This window comes from Pogona vitticeps, chromosome 5 (genome assembly GCF_051106095.1).
Source record: "Pogona vitticeps strain Pit_001003342236 chromosome 5, PviZW2.1, whole genome shotgun sequence".
Taxonomy (NCBI): domain Eukaryota; kingdom Metazoa; phylum Chordata; class Lepidosauria; order Squamata; family Agamidae; genus Pogona; species Pogona vitticeps.
Window position 1 is genome coordinate 185,976,263 of NC_135787.1, and position 20,227 is coordinate 185,996,489.

At 43.5% G+C, this 20,227-nt stretch overlaps 1 protein-coding gene across 7 annotated transcripts in view; it reads left to right on the plus strand.

Moving 5' to 3' along the window:
• The window catches only part of SOX5 (SRY-box transcription factor 5), a 918,192-nt gene that overhangs the window by 802,248 nt on the left and 95,717 nt on the right, over window positions 1–20,227 (plus strand). For 5 of the 7 annotated variants that reach the window (XM_072999722.2, XM_078376419.1, XM_072999725.2 and 2 more), the window contains one exon: window positions 12,129–12,275. The exons of the other annotated variants lie outside the window; for them this stretch is intronic. In XM_072999722.2, the coding sequence (XP_072855823.2) occupies window positions 12,129–12,275 (147 nt within the window). The remainder of the gene's footprint in view (window positions 1–12,128; window positions 12,276–20,227) is intronic. 7 annotated transcript variants of the gene reach the window in all.

The window sequence follows — 20,227 nt, forward strand, 5'->3', positions numbered from 1 at the left end:
AGAACATAAGAAGAGCCCTTCTGGATCAGGCCAAGGGCCTGTCTAGTCCAGTTTCCTGTATCTCACAGTTAGCCCACCAAATGCCTCTGGGAGGACACAAGACAACTAGAGACTTGTCTCCTGATACCCCTCCCCTGCATGTGGCATTTTGAAGTCCCTTCCTTTTAAGCCTGGAGAATATACATCCCCATCATGGCTTGTAACTTGCGATGGACTTTTCCTCCAGGAATCTGTCCAATCCCTTTTAAAGGCATCTAGGCCAGATGACATCACCACATCCTGTGGCAAGGAGTTCCACAGACTGGGTAAAGAAATATTTTCTTTTGTCTGTTCTCACTCTCCCAACACTCAATTGAAGTGGAAGTCCCCTGGTTCTAGTATTGCATGAGAGGGAAAAGAGCTTCCCTCTATCCACTTTATCCATCCCCTGCATAATTTTATACGTCTCAATCATGTCCCCCCTCAGGTACCTTTTTCTAGACTAAAGAACCCAAAACGCTGTAACCTTTTCCTCATAAGGGAGGTACCCCAGCCCAGTAATCATTTCTATCGTTCCATAAGTTCTATTAATTCGCTGTGCCCACGCTAGTTGCAACTTGCTATGTTAAGTAACAGGGTTTCAGTCGGAGTGCCCATTTAGCTGCTCTGTATGTTGGACCACTTAGACAAGGCAAAGGAAAGGAGATGTATTACGTGTGTCATGAAAATGGAGGACCATTGTGTGTGACCTTCATGCGGTCACTAATATCTGTGACAAATACTCATATAGAGAAGGGAGTGTTCTGGATCTACTCCTTCCTTCCATCGGCTTTTGTCATCTTTCTGTACATAGTAGCAATGCTCATTCTCCAGATTCATCGCTCTTGATGCACAAGAACGTGACAATGAGTGGGATCGGGGCTACAGTGCTCTCTGTGTGTGCATGAGTACTGAGTAAAAATGGCCACTTACTATGGCTCGTCACAGCATGGTTCGTCGGATCAGGCCCAAAGTTGTTGAGCAGGCACCTCACACTCTGCACCCCACTACTTCCTGCATTCACCCACTTAGAGGAGGAGGTGGGGCAGGGAAGCCCACAACATCGCTTCTGACAAGGCCCCACAGGAGAAGGCAGGCTATGGAATCGGGGCCACCCTTGCAACACTTGTGGGCCTGATCCTCCGAACCGCACTGAACGGATGAACCACAGTAAGTGCCCATCTGTAGTACTGAGCATGGATTTTAGCCATTGGATAGGGTTGTTGCTGTGCCTTTCCTTCTTTCTCCCTTGCATTTCTTCTTATGCTCATGGCAAAAATTCAGATGGCCTTGGGTCCTTTTAAGGAGAAAGGAGAGTAAAATATTTTAAATAAGTAAAATAAATAGGTATAGGGGCCCCCTGCCAAAACAACAACAACAAAAACCAAACTCTTTCCAATAGTTTTTCTCTGCATAAGATCATTGTTGTTGTTTAGTCGTTAAGTCGTGTCCCACTCTTCGTGACCCCATGGACCAGAGCACGCCAGGCCCTCCTATCTTCCACTTCCGCCCTCCCTTCCACTGCATAAGATCATATCAAGTGCTAATATATCACAGGAAGACAAAGGAGGGTGTGTGAGATGAGGGGAATGAAATATAAAATTCTTCTGTTGAAACAAGTCCAGCTTGGCCATTCAGGGAATTAAGTCTATGGTTATTGGTAATCTGGGTCTATGAGAAAGTGGGTCTCTTTCAAAGAAAAGTGAAAACAACAAAAATTGGGGGTGTCTTTTTATTATGAAAATTAAGGCCGATCCTTTAAAAATAGGCGGATGGTCCCTTACAGATGCAAATTAACATGTCCCGTGGTCAGCTGAGGACTTGCTAGCATCTGCTCGGCTGGTTCCAAAAGCTTAATTTACTCTGTGAACTGCGTCCTATTATAGGTTCTCCATTACTGTCACTCAACCGACCTGGATAAAGGCACAGGCAAGAGTGACAGTGACAATGACAGACACTCACTCCTCAGCACGGGGCGCTCGGCAGAGGAGCGTGTGCCGAAAAAGCAGTTACCATCTTCCAGGGTGGGCAGAGATGAAAGAAGTTGACACATATGCCTCGTGGGCTAGCCAAGCCGAGTTTACTGCCACAGATGAGGCCACGGAGGGCAGAGAGAGGGTTTCTCTGAAAGAGAATTTGAATTTGGAGGGGAAATGGTTTGGAGGGAAAGGTGTGGAAGACATTTAAGTTATTGATTGATTGATTGATTGATTGATTGATTGATTGATTGATTGATTGATTGATTGATTGATTGATTGATTGATTGATTGATTTGATTTGATTTGATTTGATTTGATTTGATTTGATTTGATTTGATTTGATTTGATTTGTACCCCGCCTGTCTGGACTACCAGACCACTCTAGGCGGCTGGCAGAAGTTTTAGGCCAGAAGCTGTCCTGAATTCCAAGCTGGGTTCTAAGATGTCGGTTTTGCTCTCTTGTCCTTCTGTAAAGGACTGAATACCACTCTGACGGCAGAAAGTGAGCTGTCTCCAGTTTGAAAAGACATAACAATATACACCTCTGAATATCATCTGTGGGAGACCACAAGCAGGAGGGTTCCTTTCCATTTAGTTTTTTCTGTTTGAAGGCTTCCCAGAGACATCTGTTTGGCCACTATGAGAACCAAATGCTAGATGAAAGGGGTCTAATCCCGCATGAATCTTAGCTGGAAGCAACAAAACTGACAGGTTTCAGTGAAGCTATGTTAGTATGCTTAGAGTCTTAGAAATGGGTATGTGTATCGGGGAGAGGAGAGAGAGATGTGACTTAACCAGTTTCCCCAGCCACCAGATAAACCAAGCAAGGTTCAGGCACAGGTGGCTCAAGACCAACCCATCCTTGGAGAGAGTTCCTCCAGAAGGTTATGTTGCTCAAGGCCCCGTCAAGCTTGAACTGGGCTCGATCCAGACCATGTTTAGCTTAGCAGAGATGCTTCGAACCACTTTGACTTTCAGTTCAGCTCTCAGCCGACCGAGGAAACCTTCATTCATGTCAGAAGCAAGGCAATGGTGCTTCCAGAATGGAAGGATCAGCCAATGGGATGCCCGGACACTGCCAGAATCTGTGCATAGTCACCTTCTCTGAGGTGGCTCCTTTCATGTTCTCCGGCTTAGGAATATCCCTGCATGTCAGTTCTTTTAGCCAATGCCCGTTAACACCTCCATAGGAATTTCTTCTGGATCCAAAATTACTGCACAATAATTTTCACTGGCTTCTCCTGGCCGCCTTATATTGTGCAAAGCAACTGTTTCCTTCCCACTGAGGTTTTCTCCTCTTTTCTTCAAACTATCTGTGTTTCTCTGTGCCTTCCTCCCTCAGAAATGCAGAAGGCCTGAACTATGTTACAAATTCAGGCCACCAGATAAGGCTTATGGATCAGCTGATGGTGGATGTCTTTGTTCGCCTGGAGCCTTTACGTTGCTTAGATCGGACAACGCATTCATATGGAACGTATCAGCCAACAGTGTTTACCCGGATGACCCTATCAAATTTCTTTTCTGGCCCGCTTTCAAGTCTTTTCACTCCATTTCAATTACTGTCACATGGTGCGAACATTGTTATGTACAAATATGTGACTTATTTGGGCAGCCTTCCAGGTCGCTATTCTTAATTTGCAAAGAGAGAGGCAATCTGGTCTGCTAACTTCATAGCAATGCATTATTATTATCGCAGAAACTGAGTAACACATTTTTATAAGCTGATGATAGGAAGTGCTTAGTGATAAGTTCCTGCATGTGTACAACATGGAAGGAGATCTTCCAGTCCATACAGAAGCGAGCTGGAGCCGCACGGTCTGGGCTTCAGATTCATCGTCTTGATTCCACGTTAGTGCCGAGATCGCCAACCACCTCAGAAGACCTTTTCAGACTTTCTTTAATTTATTAATGCCTTGAGCTGAGAGTATGGAGTTCTGTGTATGTTGGGTTCTGTGCACGCTGGAATTAGGGCCAGCTCTATAGGTTGCAAGCTGACAGTCGCGCCACGCTCTATGACTCAACGTATGTCTACACTCTACTGTTATAGCCGTTTCATACCACTTTGGTTATCGTGGCTCCATCTAGTGCAATCCTGGTATTGGTAGTTTTGTGACAGAAGTGGTATCCTGAGGGTCTCCTGACTTTAGGATTGTAGTTCAGAAGTGTACATTATAGCTGTAGCACAGTAGAGCTCTTTAGTATGGAAGGTATATAGAGCAGCAGCCTTGCTGAACCTATGAACATCCAAGTCAAGTGTAGATGGAGACTTCCTTTCATATAACCACACTGAGATCGAAGATGGGGAACAACATGTTGTGTAACTACAACATAGTGAAGAGTATACAAGCTGATATTCTCTATAGCTATCATTCTTATGCGGGCCAGATGCCCACTTGGCAATGGAAGCTTCCTTAGCTGAAGGGGGAGCAAAGATAGAGTACTACTTGAACATATTAAAAATACTATTCTTCATTTATTCCTCCATTCATTTTACTTAAAATAGTTTTATCCCACCTTTCTCCTTAAAAGGACCCAAGGCCGCTTGTGAAGCGTCCTTTTTAGGGTTGCCTGGGAGGGACTTGATGCCATAAAACAGCAAAGAATTCTTCTAGCCATATAGAATGTTACCTATAATTTCATATGTCTGTGTTAGGTGCCACCAAATTGCATCTGACTTATGGCGATTCTAATAGAGTTCTTTAGGTAGGTGAGATAAAGACTGGTTTTACTAGTGTTGCTCCCCAGTCAGTTTCCAGGGCTCAGCAGGGATTTGAACCCAGGTCTCCTGAATCGTAGTCTGCTACTTCATTTACTAAAACACATCAGCCCTCATTCTTTTATATATTACATTATGTAATGTTACCCAGTGTGGTGCAGTGGACCAAGTAAAGGACTAGGACTCAGGGGGTCTGGGTTCAGATCCATGCTTTGACAAGGAAACTCAGCAAGGGTCGTGGGGCTGGTAAGGATGCTCCTTAAATATCTCACTTACCTTGAAAGCCCTATGAGAGTCGCTATAAGTCAGTTCTAATTTGGGAGCATATAACAACAACAACAATAATGTTATATGTTATATACGATATCATATAGATCATGTCTAGAGATGCTTTTTTGGTGGCTCATGCTGGTACATTTATCAATTGAACAGGTGTTCAAAACCCACCTCCTCCAGTGGGCACCCACTGGGAGGCAGCAGCCTGGCTTCCCTGCCCTGCATCTTCCGGGGGCTGCCTCTGAGTGTCCACCTGCCAGAGGAGGCGGGGCTATGAAGCACCAAACACCTGTTCGGCCTATAAACAAACCAGCACGAACTGCTGGTTTATGCCCATCTCCAGTAAGTACTTCAGTTGGTGCATGGGCAGTTGTTCTGAGGAGACAGGGGAAGGAAAGCACGCATCGAGCAAGGAATGGGCTGGTGCACAGAGGAGGCAGGAGAGGGAAGAGTGTGGCTCCCGCACAACACCTATTTGGCACTGGGCTGAACCCACTGAACTATGGTTTGTGCCCATCTCTGATGCAGAGCTTTGTTATACAAGCTCCGTTCCCACCTTAAGAACAAGACGCCTGCACCATCCTAATTTTTATGCTAGTTTTGATTGATGTCTTCATTAATTTGGTTCAGTGAGCATTTCTGGCAACGTGACTAGCCCAATAGGTCTCTTCGCAAAACTAATCTTCAAAATTACATGCTGTCAAGTCAGTTCCAACTTATGGTGACCCTTCTCAATGTTTTCTGGGTGCAGAGCGCTCAGAAGTAGTTTACCATTGCCTTCTACTAGAGACCTACTAGCATTGTGCAACTTGCCCAAGGCTACACAGGCTGGCCCTTCTCCTAGGAGGCACAGTGGGGAATTGAACTCTCCGCTTCCGACTCCACAGCCATATCCTCACATTTGATACAGGGTGAGTCCATTTTAATAAAACTCAGTAGTCCAACGAGGTAACCTTGTTCACATTATGCAGAGTGGTGGCGAATCCTGGCAAATCAAGAGACTCAGTCATGAAGAGTCTGTGAATGATATGGACTATGAACGTTAGCTCAGTTTATAGACAGTAATGCAGAAATTCTAGATCACCTATGGTTCCTTATGGAACACTCATTGGGAGTCAGTGTTTCACATCCGGGATGAAGTTTACCCCCATCAAATACCTCAGCCTCCTTTGCTGTTTTGAGTTTCAATTAGTTTTTATTTTCCTTTCTGTCCTCAACTACAAATACAAAACATGTTGGCTCTTAAACCGATTTTAATAATATAGCTGTGGCACAAAATACATACATCTACTTAATGCTAAAATAGCTAATATTAATTTCTCCCCAAATAATGTAAAAATAGCTATTATGCCACATTCTCGTTTCCTTTATTAATAGAACAAGAATTCATTTTTAGTATGGCCTCCAGGCCGTAATGAGCATTGTTAACATATAATAACAATGCCCCAGGGGAAGGATTTCTAAGGAAGTCTAACCTTGCAGCTGAACTTCTGATGTACTGCGGTGCCATCAAGCTAAGGGCCCTTGTGCAATCTTTCGGAGAGGCTGGCAGAATGGAGCTGTTCAATATGCAGGTGAGGATTATAGTTGGTCTCAGGAATGATAAAATTTCCTTGAGAACCCTGGATTCTAAGATTAGTTCCAGAATTATACCTGTATTAGCAGTGGCACTGCCCCCACCCACCAGGATATTCCCAGCCAGTCCAGTCCTGCCAGCCTTCTTACAAGAGACATCCTATTAACCCGTTTTTCCATCCAACAATGAGATTTTCTCAGAGGAAATCAGGCTTGCAACTGAAGCCTTTGTTTACCTCCCAGTGACCAATCATGATACAAAGCACACTAAATGCAAAATACGTAGAAGACTAAAGAGAGAGAAGGAAACACTCAGCAGAGAGGTGGGGCTCACTTTGAATTCAGAGGTAGGAAAGAACTATTGATTAGTGTTGGGTGGATTGATAATCTCCCCAGCCCAGAAAGGTTTCTCCCAGCTGTACCCAGGCAGTGTGCATAGCTGCAAAAACTCCAGCAGAAAAAAAGTCCATCAAGACTTGGGGGCATAGCAGCTGATTTTTCCATGTGTTTTCACAGAACATCTGCAACATTCTGAAATAACAAGGCTCTCCTTTTTTTTGTTTTTTGTTTGTCCTCCCACCTGTCATAGGAAACAAGTGTAAAAATTAACTTGGCTTTAGATCTGCTTATTTAAATATTCCCAATTTCTGTTTCGTCATTAGGAAAAAGCACCCAAGCCGTGAAGAATGTACACTTATGGGAAGATGGCAAAAATACAGATTGTTTTCTCACTGCACGGCTCTGCCTTGGAGACTGTTGGCAGCCTCCCTAGAGCATAAAATTAATCCAAAATTTTGGAGCTCTCCATTATAGACCTTTGAATCGACATGGTCCCTTGTTTGATTGCTGGAGGGTGCCATAACTTTTCATTCTCTAAATGTTGTCAGTTAAACATCTTGATGCACAGCATGCGGTCATTCCAGTGTCCCTTCCTCCTGGTCTTGAGCCAGACGCTGTCCAGCCCTGGAATGATTAAATTTGAACAGACAGATTCAATAATGTCAAAGTTCAATGTTGTCTAAAAATATTAACATGCTGCACCCCATCCCGCATATTGTACATTTCATTCTTCCTTACAAGGCATGGCAGGTCTGTACGAAGAATGTCATTGACTAAACAAGAGGAGAACAAAAAAAAAGCCCAGGCAATTCCATCCATGTAATGTCACATTCATGGCGCTACTTCATCCAAAGACGTCCTTAGGCCATGGCAAGATGGATTGCCAGCTGACCAGATCTGGGAAACAAAAACAAACAAACAAACAAACAAAAACCTTCAGCCTGCCCTGTGTCGTTACCTCTGGGCCAGCTGCCAGATTCCTATGTGGGTAAAAGCCAGACACTGGGCTTAGTTGCCAAAACATTTGAAGCTATGCTCAGCAGAAGCACTTTCCTTTAATACGCATGTTTGCACTGTGCAGGCAAGGCATAAGCACATGGGGGACAGGTTGTGGAGCTCGCCCCTTGCCCCGTGCACCACTTCGCATGCTATGAGATTGCAGAGTTGACCACAGGGAAAGTTGCTCCTGTACAGTGCTTCCTTTTTCTTCCTTCTTTTTTTCACTTCGGAAAGCAGAAGGAGGCAGAATAATTAGTGTCAAGCATTTTGCCAAAGCATAAAGACCCCGAAAGTGTCCTTCCAGATCCTGGATAATCTTTGCGGCAAGGGTAGGAGGAAATAAAAGTTCTTACTTTCCAGAAATACTCTTGGTTGGAGACTCGGATCTCAAAATGTATGAACAGCAAAACTCTGGTTTTGCAAGTCAGTGACCTCAGAGCAAACGTCTGCTTGGCTAAGTCTGTTCTTAGCACGGACATGTAATGGAAAGTCCACGAACAGGACACAAACACAGTAGTGTCCTCATGCTTGCATTCTCTAGCAACTGGTCTTGAGAGGAAAAAGGCCTTTGACACCAAAAGTAATATATAGCTATCATGGATATTAACCACTATGAATGCTTTATTGATCTACCTAATGCTGTGTTAAATCCATGCATGTTTGTGACCATCAGTGCATCTTGTGATAGCAAGTTTAATTGTTTGGACTGTGGATAAAGTTTTTTTAAGTACTCAGTTTAATCTGTCATACATTTTCTGCCACTTAGCTTCACTAGATCATTCTGTTTTCTTGTACTGTTTGTGTGTTAGAGAAAAAGCTTCTCTGCACCACCATGGTTTTATTGTTGTTGTTGTTTAGTCATTAAGTCGTGTCCAACTCTTCATGACCCCATGGACCAGAGCACGCCAGGCCCTCCTGTCTTCCACTGCCTGCCAGAGTTTGGTCAAATTCATGTTGGTCACTTCGATGACCCTGTCCAACCATCTCGTCCTCTGTCATTCCCCTTCTCCTCTTGCCTTCACATTTCCCCAACATCAGGGTCTTTTCCAGGGATGGTTTTATACTCTGTCATATCTCCTCTTGCTAATTTTTTCCCAAGTCAGTGAACTCCAAATAGACTCATGTAGCTTAATGCAGAACCTGGCTGCGGTGCCAGGGACAGGGAATTTAAATCCTGACTGTGACTCCCAGGACAAGGACATGCAAGATCATCCAGAACGTATGTGGCTTCAAGAGTTATATGACCACCCACCTATATGACCTTGGGGCAAGTTGCACAGTCAGCAAGTACCACCAGATGGAGACACTTGTAAACCACTTCTCCATATATATCTGGAAGTTGAGTCATGACAACTGGACTTGGGTTGAAACTTTTCACCACTCATCCAAATAACTTCTTCAGCCTGAAGAAGCTACTTGGATGAGTAGTGACATGTTTCAACCAAACAAGAAAGAAGTCCAGTTACCACGACTCAGCTTCCAGATAACCACACCTGGATGACTGAGAATCTTCACAGATACACTTCTCAGTACTTTTATAACTGGAAAACCTTGACTGGGATGCTGCCATTGGTCAAAATCTAGCCCGATGCTCATGTCTGGTATCTCTTTTCTGTTTCCTGTAGGAATGTTTACAAGACTCTTACAACCAATGAATATTTAGAATGTCCTTTTTGTGAAATTGATATTTCATCCTTTATTTCAGTTTGTTTCCATACGTCTGACAAAGTGGACTCATACATGAAAGCTCACATTAAAATATAACAGTTAGTCTTTGAAGTGACATATGTTTTTTGTCTTTTTATTGTTGCTTGGTTTGGTTTCTTTGGATTTTGCCGGATATGCTTGCAACAACAGGAGTGCCATACACTGCATCCTTTCTTCATGGGGATGGGGGTTACGCCAGCTATAAATGGTTCTTTTTGCCTTCTGCACCCTTTCTGGCTTCATGATATCTTTTGTGATATGTTCTGATTAGAAGTGTAAACAGTTTTCAAAGTGTGATTGCACCATGGGTTTGTATGAAAGGCATATTATATATCTTGTGTCAGGATATATCTCTATAGATTGTAGTCCAGAAGACTTCTGTCTGGAATTTTGATTGCAGGATGGAACACCCTGAGTCTTTTAAACTTTGAGCAGAAAGCTTTGGATCACACTAGAAATTAAGGGCTGGGTCCTATGGACAGTATGAAGATACATTATATGGTTTTGCCTCTGAAGCTAGGCATGTTTGGCCATATAAATTGTCTGGGCACCATATGTAAGACAAACTAAGACATAGCAAGGTGTATAAATGCAATGGAATATTTCTATGGGGATTCGGCCACCCTCCACCACCTTATTTGGGCATACTCACTCCATGGATTGGGTCCATAGCAGTATAGGTCTTCGTGACTTACTAGGTAGCTACCAGCAAACACAGACTTGAACTAATGTAGGAAACCAAGCCAAGGGCACTGAGAATGAAGGACGTTGGTAGCTCATACTCTCCTGAAACTCTTTGCAATACATGGTACTTAGTCAAAAGGGCTCTGTGCAATATGTTTGTGCATCTTTGAAAGCTACTGTGTATTTTTCCCGTCATACCTGATCACCTTGAGATGCTGCTCCAAAATCACCCACAGAAATCACATGCCTTGTTTAGCATTCCGCAGTCTATGCCCTCCAACCTTCATTGCTCTGCTAATGTAAACAGTCAATGTTAAAAGAAGATCACCCAATAGCAACCGTGCCCAATCGTAACACTGGTCACAGTGTTGTTGCATTTTGTCCTTGTTTTGTTTGTTATCATAGCCAGCCTGGTTATACTTAGCATTACAATAGGGAGCATCTTCAGTGGAGATGCATAATTTTGTTGACTTTCTTATCCTTGAAAGATGGTCCAAATGCATATTGCCAGTAGAGATCCTATACCTCTGTCTGTTCTTTGTCAGTTGCTGCATGACCTCCCCATTGCCTTGACCTACAAGTACTCCCTCCAAGCAGCTGTGACTTGGCATAGGTATTGCTGTTATGTATTTCTCTAGAGGATGAGATTCTTTTCATAGGAAGCAGCTTGGCTCAGCTTAGGTAGATGCTCTTGACTCCCACCCAGACTGACAACTCTATCCTGTTGGATAGTCGTTTGTCACAATAAGCATTGTTCTGTCACTTTACTATTTGTGGAACCTATCAGCTTTTTTACTTGTTTGTATGTTTGCTTTCGTCCAGTCAGAAGTAAATACAATTCATGTCCAGATCAATAAGTGCAGGATTGCACCGTAAAATTTACAGTTTTACAAGCTGGGGTCTTGATTCTACCAGACATTCTTGAAATAGTAAAACTGCAGTGCAAGATATCAAGGTTAGCTAACCAAGGTGAACTTTGGAAGCTTATTTGACATCCAGAGACATCATAAGGTAAAAATAGATTTCAATGGTGACTCTAGATAGCATGATGAAGACACTGAGGAAGCAAGATTCACCTACCCCTTGAAGCTGTGCAGAAGACAAAACTATTTGGCTGCAGTTCTTCATGATGGGGTTCAGACTCAATGGCAATGCTGTGATCTGTAGGAACTAGACATGGGGACGAATATAAAAACAGATCAGTTTTTCCGACGAATATAGCTGATTTGTTAAATATTCGTCAATCCATATTTGTGAGTTCCAGAGACACCCACGAATATGAAGGGATGAATATTTTCATCCTTCGTATTATTTTTTTTTTTAAAAAAACCACACAATTCTGCCTACCAGCTGCTCATCAACTAATCTGTGGCAGAAAGGCAGCCATCTCTCTCTCTCTCTCTCTCTCTCTCTCTCTCTCTCACACACACACACACACACACACACACACACACACACACACACACACACACACAGAGCCACCCAATACCACAGCCTACCCCCACCCCCTTCCTTTCCCTACCTTAGACCCCACCCCACCCCCACTGACACCCTCTTACCGTAATCGCTGCTGCCGAGTTCTTCTGGCCTCGGAGCCACTCATGTAAAAATGGAGATTTTTACTGGGGAGAAAAGTTTGTTTTTAATAAGAGTCTCAGACTTGGGGCTTAGGACTTGTACCCAAAGGCTTGCCAACATCCCTGGTACCGATCCCTCTCTGTACACCTTTAGGGTTATTTCTGGGCAGGGGGGAAGGCACTTTTATTTGTTCATCTCTGACCTGATGAGCTCCTTCTCTTTGACCCATGGCCTGTCTTTTCTTCCCCTTTCTGCAGCAGTTGTATGCTGCTCAGCTTGCAGCGATGCAAGTATCCCCAGGTGGAAAAATACCCGGCATCCCCCCAAGCAACATCGGTGCAGCGGTTTCACCTACCAGCATCCACACCGACAAGAGCACAGCCAGCCCTCCACCCAAAAGCAAGGTACGGCTTTACGTTTTGTCTTCAAGGCTTTCCAATAGGCCTTGCGTGCTCATATGAGTTTTGTATGCGGCGTGTATTATTGTATTATCCTTCACCCTTTGCTTCAGTTGATGAAGGATGCTTGCAAGCAAACTGGGCATGGGTTCCATGTAGTGCTTATTACTATTAGAGCAGTTATTACCAACCTGTGATGCGCCTATATCTAAATCCAGTGCCTAGTCCCAACTAGAATTGACCCATTGAATCAACGAGGGCCTTATAATTGTTGACTCCATGCATCCCATTCATTCACTGAGTCCCCTCTAATTGGGACAACCACTGGCTTTAGCCCCAAATGTCAAGTCTAGCTTCCTAATCTTCTATTTGTTCAAAACTAAGGCAGTTTTTCATATAGAATCATAGAGCTAGAAGGAAGTCTTGTAGTCCATCTAGCCCAATTCAATGTTTCATACAGAAAACCCAGGCTTCGTGCCATCTAGCCTCTTCTGGAAAGAGGGGAGCCTGTCACTTAGCTTCGTTGGTAAATGGCTGCTCATCTGGAGCTTTGTACCGACATTCAGTCCATGTCTTAACTCCCCGTAACTGAAACCAAGTCGATATAGCCATGGCCACTGGGACATAAAAGAACAAGTTTGTGCTTTTTTTGTGTATGTGTGAGGAGCTCATCATGCATCTGCTGCACTCTTTTCTGGAGAGGTCTTATCTGGCCACAGGGACACATGCCTTAGTTATGTCCTGGCTGGATTACTGTAACACACTCTACGTGGGGCTAGCTCCGGAAGGTGTTAGGAAAACTTCAGTGTGTCCAAAATGCAGCAGCCAGATTGCTAACTGGAGCTGATCACAAAGATCACAGAAACCCTCTGTTTAGAGCAGCTCCAGTGGCTGCCGATCTGTTCCCAACCACAATTCGAAGTGTTGGTTCTAACCTATAAAGCCCTAAACGGCTTGGTTACGAGCTATCTCAAGAACTGTGTCTCCCTTTTTGAGCCTGCCCAGGTGTTCAGATCATCAGGTGAGGCCTTTATCTCTTGTTCTCGCCACCTTCACAGGTGTATTTAGTTGGGGGGGGGGACACGGGGCCTTTTTTGTTGCTGCTCCCAGACTTTGGCACTCCCTCCGACAGGAGGCCAGCCTGGCCCCATCTTAGCTGTCCGTCTGCAAGAAGGTGAAGACTTTTCTCTTCAGACAAGCTTTTCCTTAGTGACTGGCTGCCTGAATACAGTTTTTAAATAAATGGTTGCAAAGCCTTACTGCTTTGAATGTGTTTGGATGCTGCTTTTGTTTACTGTTTTTAAGTATGATATTTGTTTGATCCTTTTTAGTATTGGTATACTCACTGCTATTAGCTTTAAATACTGCCTTTTAGTGATGTATGCCGCCTCAGGTCCCCTTTAAGGAGAAAGGTGGGGTAAAATATTTTAAATAAATAATATGGTGTCCATCTGCCCCTAATGTTTCCTCTGTAAGCTAAATATATCCAGTACCTTTAATTTTGCTTATTGCCATGGTTTTTCTCCTTTGAAGGAGTGGCAAAGCCCATTCTGAGTAGGTGAATGCCTCTTGGAGGAATTAGCAAACACAGCAATAGCTGGCATTGTTTAGGACTAAATAATTGTATGATACTGACAGTGCCAGCCATTCTGTGCACAAAGGCAGTTATGGTTTTCTTGCATCGCTTAACCAACAGTGCTCAGAGGTTCATTCTTTTCAAAGTGCTGAGACTGCCTTTGGAACAACTGTACTCACTACTTCAGAATGAAGTATGAAATATTCTTGCTTCAGTCCTGACAAAAAGCTGGATGAAAACATCATCTTCCTTTCATTCTCTATCCCCTCGCCGGCTGCATTCTTTAATCATGTCATGATAGATTCCTTCAATTGACATTAGTGTCTCTCTCTCTACTTTCAGTCTAACAGTAAAGAGGCCTAGATTAAAAATAGCCAGGCAGAGAAAGAGAGCAATTGAACACTCACTTGCCTCTTAAAATACTGGGATGGCACATACAGTTCACTTCTTCCCACCAAACCTGTTTGAGTTGGACTAGCAATATTAGGTGTGACCAGAACTTCATCTCCACTTTCAGCCCTTGCCCCCCCAACAGGAATCCAGTTCTGCTTATTCAAAGTAAGAAACAAAAATCTGAGAGTCCATTAAAATCTCCAAAATGGATGGAGGCATAATTGGCAGATGAGTCCGTATCCCCTTCTGCCCAAGACAAGAAGTGCCTAAACAACCACTAAATATGGTTGTATTGCCATGTCAAGTCTAAAACATACGTTTATAAGAGAACAGGACTGCAAAACTTCATTTAGCTCCTTCTCATATATGACAAAAAAGGAATTGCAACTTTTTTCCTTGCCTAGAGAGACGTCTTCTCAGCCACTACCAATGAGGGTTGTTGACTTTGCAAGAATTTAATGTATTCGCGAAGGATTTGCAAGAATTGTTTTTCCACAAATGGTACAAGTGCTTAAAACGGTTGTAATGGATTTTTAAAGTAGAAGCACAGGATTGGTTGGTTGTGTCTTCTTTTGAATCAATCAGCTGGTCCTTTTCCACTTGCTCTGTGTTTCTGCTTTGGTTCACCAAGTGAAAAGACACTGATGTTACGCAGAGTCATTTTGCTCAAATTGCAGAAAACTCTTTGTCTCATCATTGCACTGGAAGTGGGGGGGAAATCTGCTGATGGTTTAAAAACTCCTGGCAGGTTGTCTCAAGATGTAAAGGCAACCTGTCTTGACAAGACTGAAAAATTTAACAAGATTTCTTCACAAATTTGGCAAGAACAGTAGTAAGCCAGATGGACTAATAGTATAACTCAGTATAAGCAAGTTTTGAAGGTTTCGTATTCAGGGTCATCTTGTGAAAGAGAATCCCTTTGTGACTTTGTTTGAGGTTGTGAATTTTACAGTAAAAGAGAGAAATGGGGGTGGGAGGGGGTTCTATTTTCTCTTCACAGCAAGATTTTTTTTCTGTGTGAGATTTTTTTCCCCTTGTGAAACCTAGCAGGAAGCTTTGCAAGATATCTCTGGAGTCCTGTGGTCATTTTATTTTTTGGAAGCAATGCAAATCTGTGTAGAATTATTACAGTTCATGCTCACTGCGGCACCTGTCCTGCATAGGATTCACCACCCAAAAGGTCATTAGGCTGTGCAGAATATTGCATATTTTCTGTGCACAACAGAGTGGGGTGGAGTCCAGACTGACTGTAATGAGAGCCAATATAAATTTTGAGAAAATTAAATTCAATAATAATTTATGGGGGAAAATTCAGATTTCCTCATATTTGGCGTGGATAGACTGTGCTCTTTTGAAAATCTAAGTATGGGGGGGGGGGTAACCCAAACGTAAGAATTTGTCTACCCAAGCTCATTGGCTGAAATCCTGTTTATAGCATAAGCCAAATTGTAACTTTTTAGTCTGTTCCTTCCTCATAAACAAAGCATCTCTGTCCAATTCTCAGGAGACACACATACATACATCAAATCAGTGTGTGTGCATGCCCCCAATTTAATTTGCATCTGACTAATTTAAACAATTTGTACATGTTTGTATTGGTTTGAATATTCAACAAGCATAAAAATTGGGAAATTAAAAGACTCTGTCCTGGAGATAAGGGCTCCCTCCTTCCCCGCTTCCCCCGGGAGCTTTGTAATTTACTCCTTGCTCAGTTTCCACCCTTCCATGTATTGGGGATTTTGCAACCTGGCATGCTACCTTTAAAAGGGATGTGGTGGTGCTGCAGGCTAAACCGCAGAAGCCTATGCTGCAGGGTCAGAAGACCAGCAGCCGTAAGATCGAATCCACGCGACGGAGTGAGTACCCGTCGCTTGTCCCAGCTCTCGCCAACCTAGCGGTTCGAAAGCATGTAGATAAATAGGAAACACCTCGGTGTGAAGGTAACAGCGTGCCGTGTCTAAGTCGCACTGGCCATGTGACCACAGAAGATTGTCTTCGGACAAAACGCTGGCTCTATGGCTTGGAAACGGGGATGAGCACCGCCCCCTAGAGTCGAACACGAGTGGACAAAAATTGTCAAGGGGAACCTTTACCTTTACCTTTTTATGCTACCTTTAGAAGGTTTGGCGGGGAGGGACCTTTCTGGGCTGGGGTGACAATCGAGCACTCAGAGTGAATGGTTGAGACTGTGTCAGTTATTGAGAAAGGTAAAGGTAAAGGTTCCCCTTGACATTCAGTCCAGTCGTGTCCGATTCTAGGGGCAGTGCTCATCCCCATTTCCAAGCCATAGAGCCAGCATTTGTCTGAAGGCATTCTTCTGTGGTCACGTGGCCAGTGCTACTAGACACTGAATGCCCTTCCCTTCCCACCATGGTGGTACCTATTTATCTACTCGCATTTTGCATCCTTTTGATCCGCTAGATTGGCGGGAGCTGGGACAAGCGACGGAGGCTCACTCCGATGCGTGGATTTGCTCTTACGACTGCAGGTCTTCTGACCTCTCAGCACAGAGGCTTCTGTGGTTTAACTCACAGTGCCACCACGTCCCTAACATTGAGAAAAGAGGTGGGTTAATCAGGGGGACCTCAAGCTATTCTGGTCTGAGAATACTTACACTTCTGCTGCACAACTAGATGAATTTAAGCAGAAATTCAGAACTCTGCAACACCATGATTCTGCCCTGTATTAGCTATCCAGCTTTCAGTTACCCCAGATCCTTTGAAACAACAACAAAAAAGCTGCTTTGGCATTTTAACCTTCTCTGAAGCAAACTCTGGCACTTTGGAGAGCCTTGATTTGATCCAAGTGCCATTTCAGGTGTCCTTGCTTCACTTGGGATCAGTTTGAGAATCATCATCCACATCATTTCATTTTCTAAAGGAATTCCCAGTTCAAAGCAAATTATTTTATGCAGTTCCCCTCATTCAGGTGATCTATGCCAAGCATGACTTTTGTTATATTATTAGCCTTGTCGTACAATATTTATGCTCCAGCTACAGGTACCAAAGTGGGGGGAAGCTGAAGCAGTACATGCCATGCTTGTGATCTGTTTCCTAAGCCATGAATCAGGTATTGACTTTTCTGTCTGAAAATCAGTTCATGACAGGGCCAACCACATGTCAAAGTGTCTCTCTAGTTTGACCTTTACCTTTTTGGCTCTCTGGATAGCTGGGTGGCTTAGGCATCTGGCTGCTGAGCCAGAAGTTGGGAGTTCAATTCCCTGCTGTGCCTCCTGTGAGTAGAGCCAGCCTATGTAGCCTTGGGCAAGCTGCCCAGTCCTAGAAGAAGGGAATAGGAAGCCACTTCTGAGTACTGTCTACCTAGGAAAACCCTGAAAAAGGGTCATCATCAATCAAAAGCAACTTGAAAGCACGCTTTTTGCTAGTCTTGAGGTTAATAAATTGGTGATTAACTGGCCCGGTGTTCCTTTGGTAGTTATCCATTGCAAATCAAAGAGCTAACGAAGTAGTAGATTGAAAGAAGAAAAAAGGGTAAATCCAGAAGCTGTAGTCAGAATTCGGTGATGTCCTTCCTTGTCTAGTCTCCACCTGCCCTTTAAAGTACTTTTCTTAGGTGTTTCCTGTGTCTTTAGCTTACAGTTCTGTGGATGCACACAAACAGAATTTATCTGCAAATTGAAAGCAGGGGAGTGGTCCTCAAGGGAGATATGTGTATCTATATATGAAGAGCCCTCCAAAAGGCTGTAAAATTGTGCGGCATGATCCCTCTGAATCATGCTGTTTTCAATCTGTTGTGTGCCAGTTGGAGGCTCAGGAAGAGAAAGGGGGGGGTGAAGGGAATGGATAATGTTGAGAAATGATAGAGTGGCTGTGACCTCTAAGCTCAAGCTGGAAATCCAAGACATTGATTTCACTTAGCATTCCTGCTGAGAAATCTGGCAGAGTTCAGTTGTAATAAAAGAACAAGATTCTGTTCTAATGGTAATGGTGTATGACAGACATATCACTTTGTCTGTCCTCCACAATACACGGAGATGGAAAGGGGCAGAATGCGGAGGGGGGGAAAGACAAATTGGAGAAAAAGGTCACCTGATCTGCCTGCAGAGTTGGGTGAGTCCCGTCCTGAGCTTTGAACTGAAGCACAGCAATACGTGTTATTTATAATCCGGTGCGATCGAAAAGGAACCTTTCCTGGTAATTAAAAGAAACCTCCAGAAAGTCCCAGAAGAAAGTGGTGGTCATGGGTAGACAGCGGCTGAAACAAAAGAAAGCTTGGAAAGTTACAAAATCACAGTCTTGGAAGTTACTTTTTAAGAGTAATTAGTCACACTTTCAAAAATAGTGAGTTGCCATTGTAGTTCAGTTTGATAGTAAAGAGGGGCTCCAAAATGTATCAAAACAACTAAAACAGTTATATCTTCATTCCTTTAAAACAAACAAACCAAAAATAATGCTACAAGCTGCAGTATGATGCAAACACACCTTGAATTCAACAGAGCATAAGGTAGGGAAGAGACAGGAAGACTCACAATATTATAGCAGTGTAGGTTAGAAGGATCCTAGTAGTTCGAAAGCATGTAAAAATCCAAGTAGATAAATAGGTACCACCTCGGTGGGAAGGTAACGGCATTCCGTGTCTAGTCGCGCTGGCCACGTGACCACGGAAACTGTCTTCAGACAAACGCTGGCTCTACGGCTTGGAGACAGGGATGAGCATTGCACCCTAGAGTCGGACATGACTGGACTAAATGTCAAGGGAAACCTTTACCTTTAGGTTGGAAGGGAATCCAACAATCACCTCGTCCATCTCTCTGTCAATGGAGACTTCCTCCAATGCTGAGTGAGTCTACAACCCCAGATATATAACTGGGAGTGAAGTTGTACCTTGTCAGTTGCAACTGTAAGGCTATGTCGGTAAATGTGTTGTAATTATACCTCCATGTAGAGATCTCATACGTGACGGACTTTAGAGGCTCTGAGCAGCAGCAACTAACTTGAGATCTGACCATCCGTGGCCCATCCTGTCCCTGGGAGTGCAAAGACATTTTGTAAAGATCAGAAAAGATATTCTGGGATTTGAAACAGGATAAATAGCATTGCTTGCCATGATGTGAAAAACACAATAAAATGAGATTTTACCATGGTATCGCACTGTGTATGACACTGAACACTGAAACTGAAACCCAGTAATAATAAGTTTCAACTAGAGTAAGCCCATTGAATAAGTGAGGATTTGGTGAGTCAGCTGCTTTATAAATTCCATTGATTCAGTGGGCCTATTCTGGTTATAATTTACTGCTGGATTTCAGAGAGTGAGTTCTTTTCTCCTCTCTGAGAACAGAGGTATAGAAATGGACTCTCATTTGCACAAACAAGGGAAAACAATACACTTATGTGGGAAAAAAACCCCACCTTACATGTGCACTATAGGGTTTACAGAATGAAACTGCATTTCAAACTGTCACTTATAGCTGTCCTTCACATAAGAATGTATTTGGAGTTTCAGGGTTTTTATTTTATTTTATTTTACCTCTATCATAGATCCCCTACCCCCTAAATCATTGTGTTTGTAGAATGGCAGAGTTTTCATTAAAAAATAAACACCCTACAAGTCAGATTTCTACTTGGGGAAAATTCATGCTTTCTCCACTGCCCCTCAAATAACCTTCAAGAAGCTGGTTCTTTGATTCTTGCTTTGGTTTTTAATGAATGCCCATCTTTCAGGCCACTCATCTTTTATACTGGCAGTCTGTAGGAAAGATCTGTTCATGTCTTTCCAGGAAGGGAAGCACCTTCGCCAGAGGTGAATCGAGCAAGGTGTGAGCCAACGGATCTCACAGGGGAAAAGGGGGAAATTTATTTCCTAGGGTAACTTTTAAGGAGTTACGACTCTGTTGCTTTTCTGCAAGGATGGTTCAAAGTCAGCTTCAGCAGCAGATGGGAAACGGCTGGACCTAGAAGTGTTGAGAAGCAAAGGTGGACATCCGCCAAGGATCCTCTTCTAAATCTGTGCAAGACTGGAGCACATC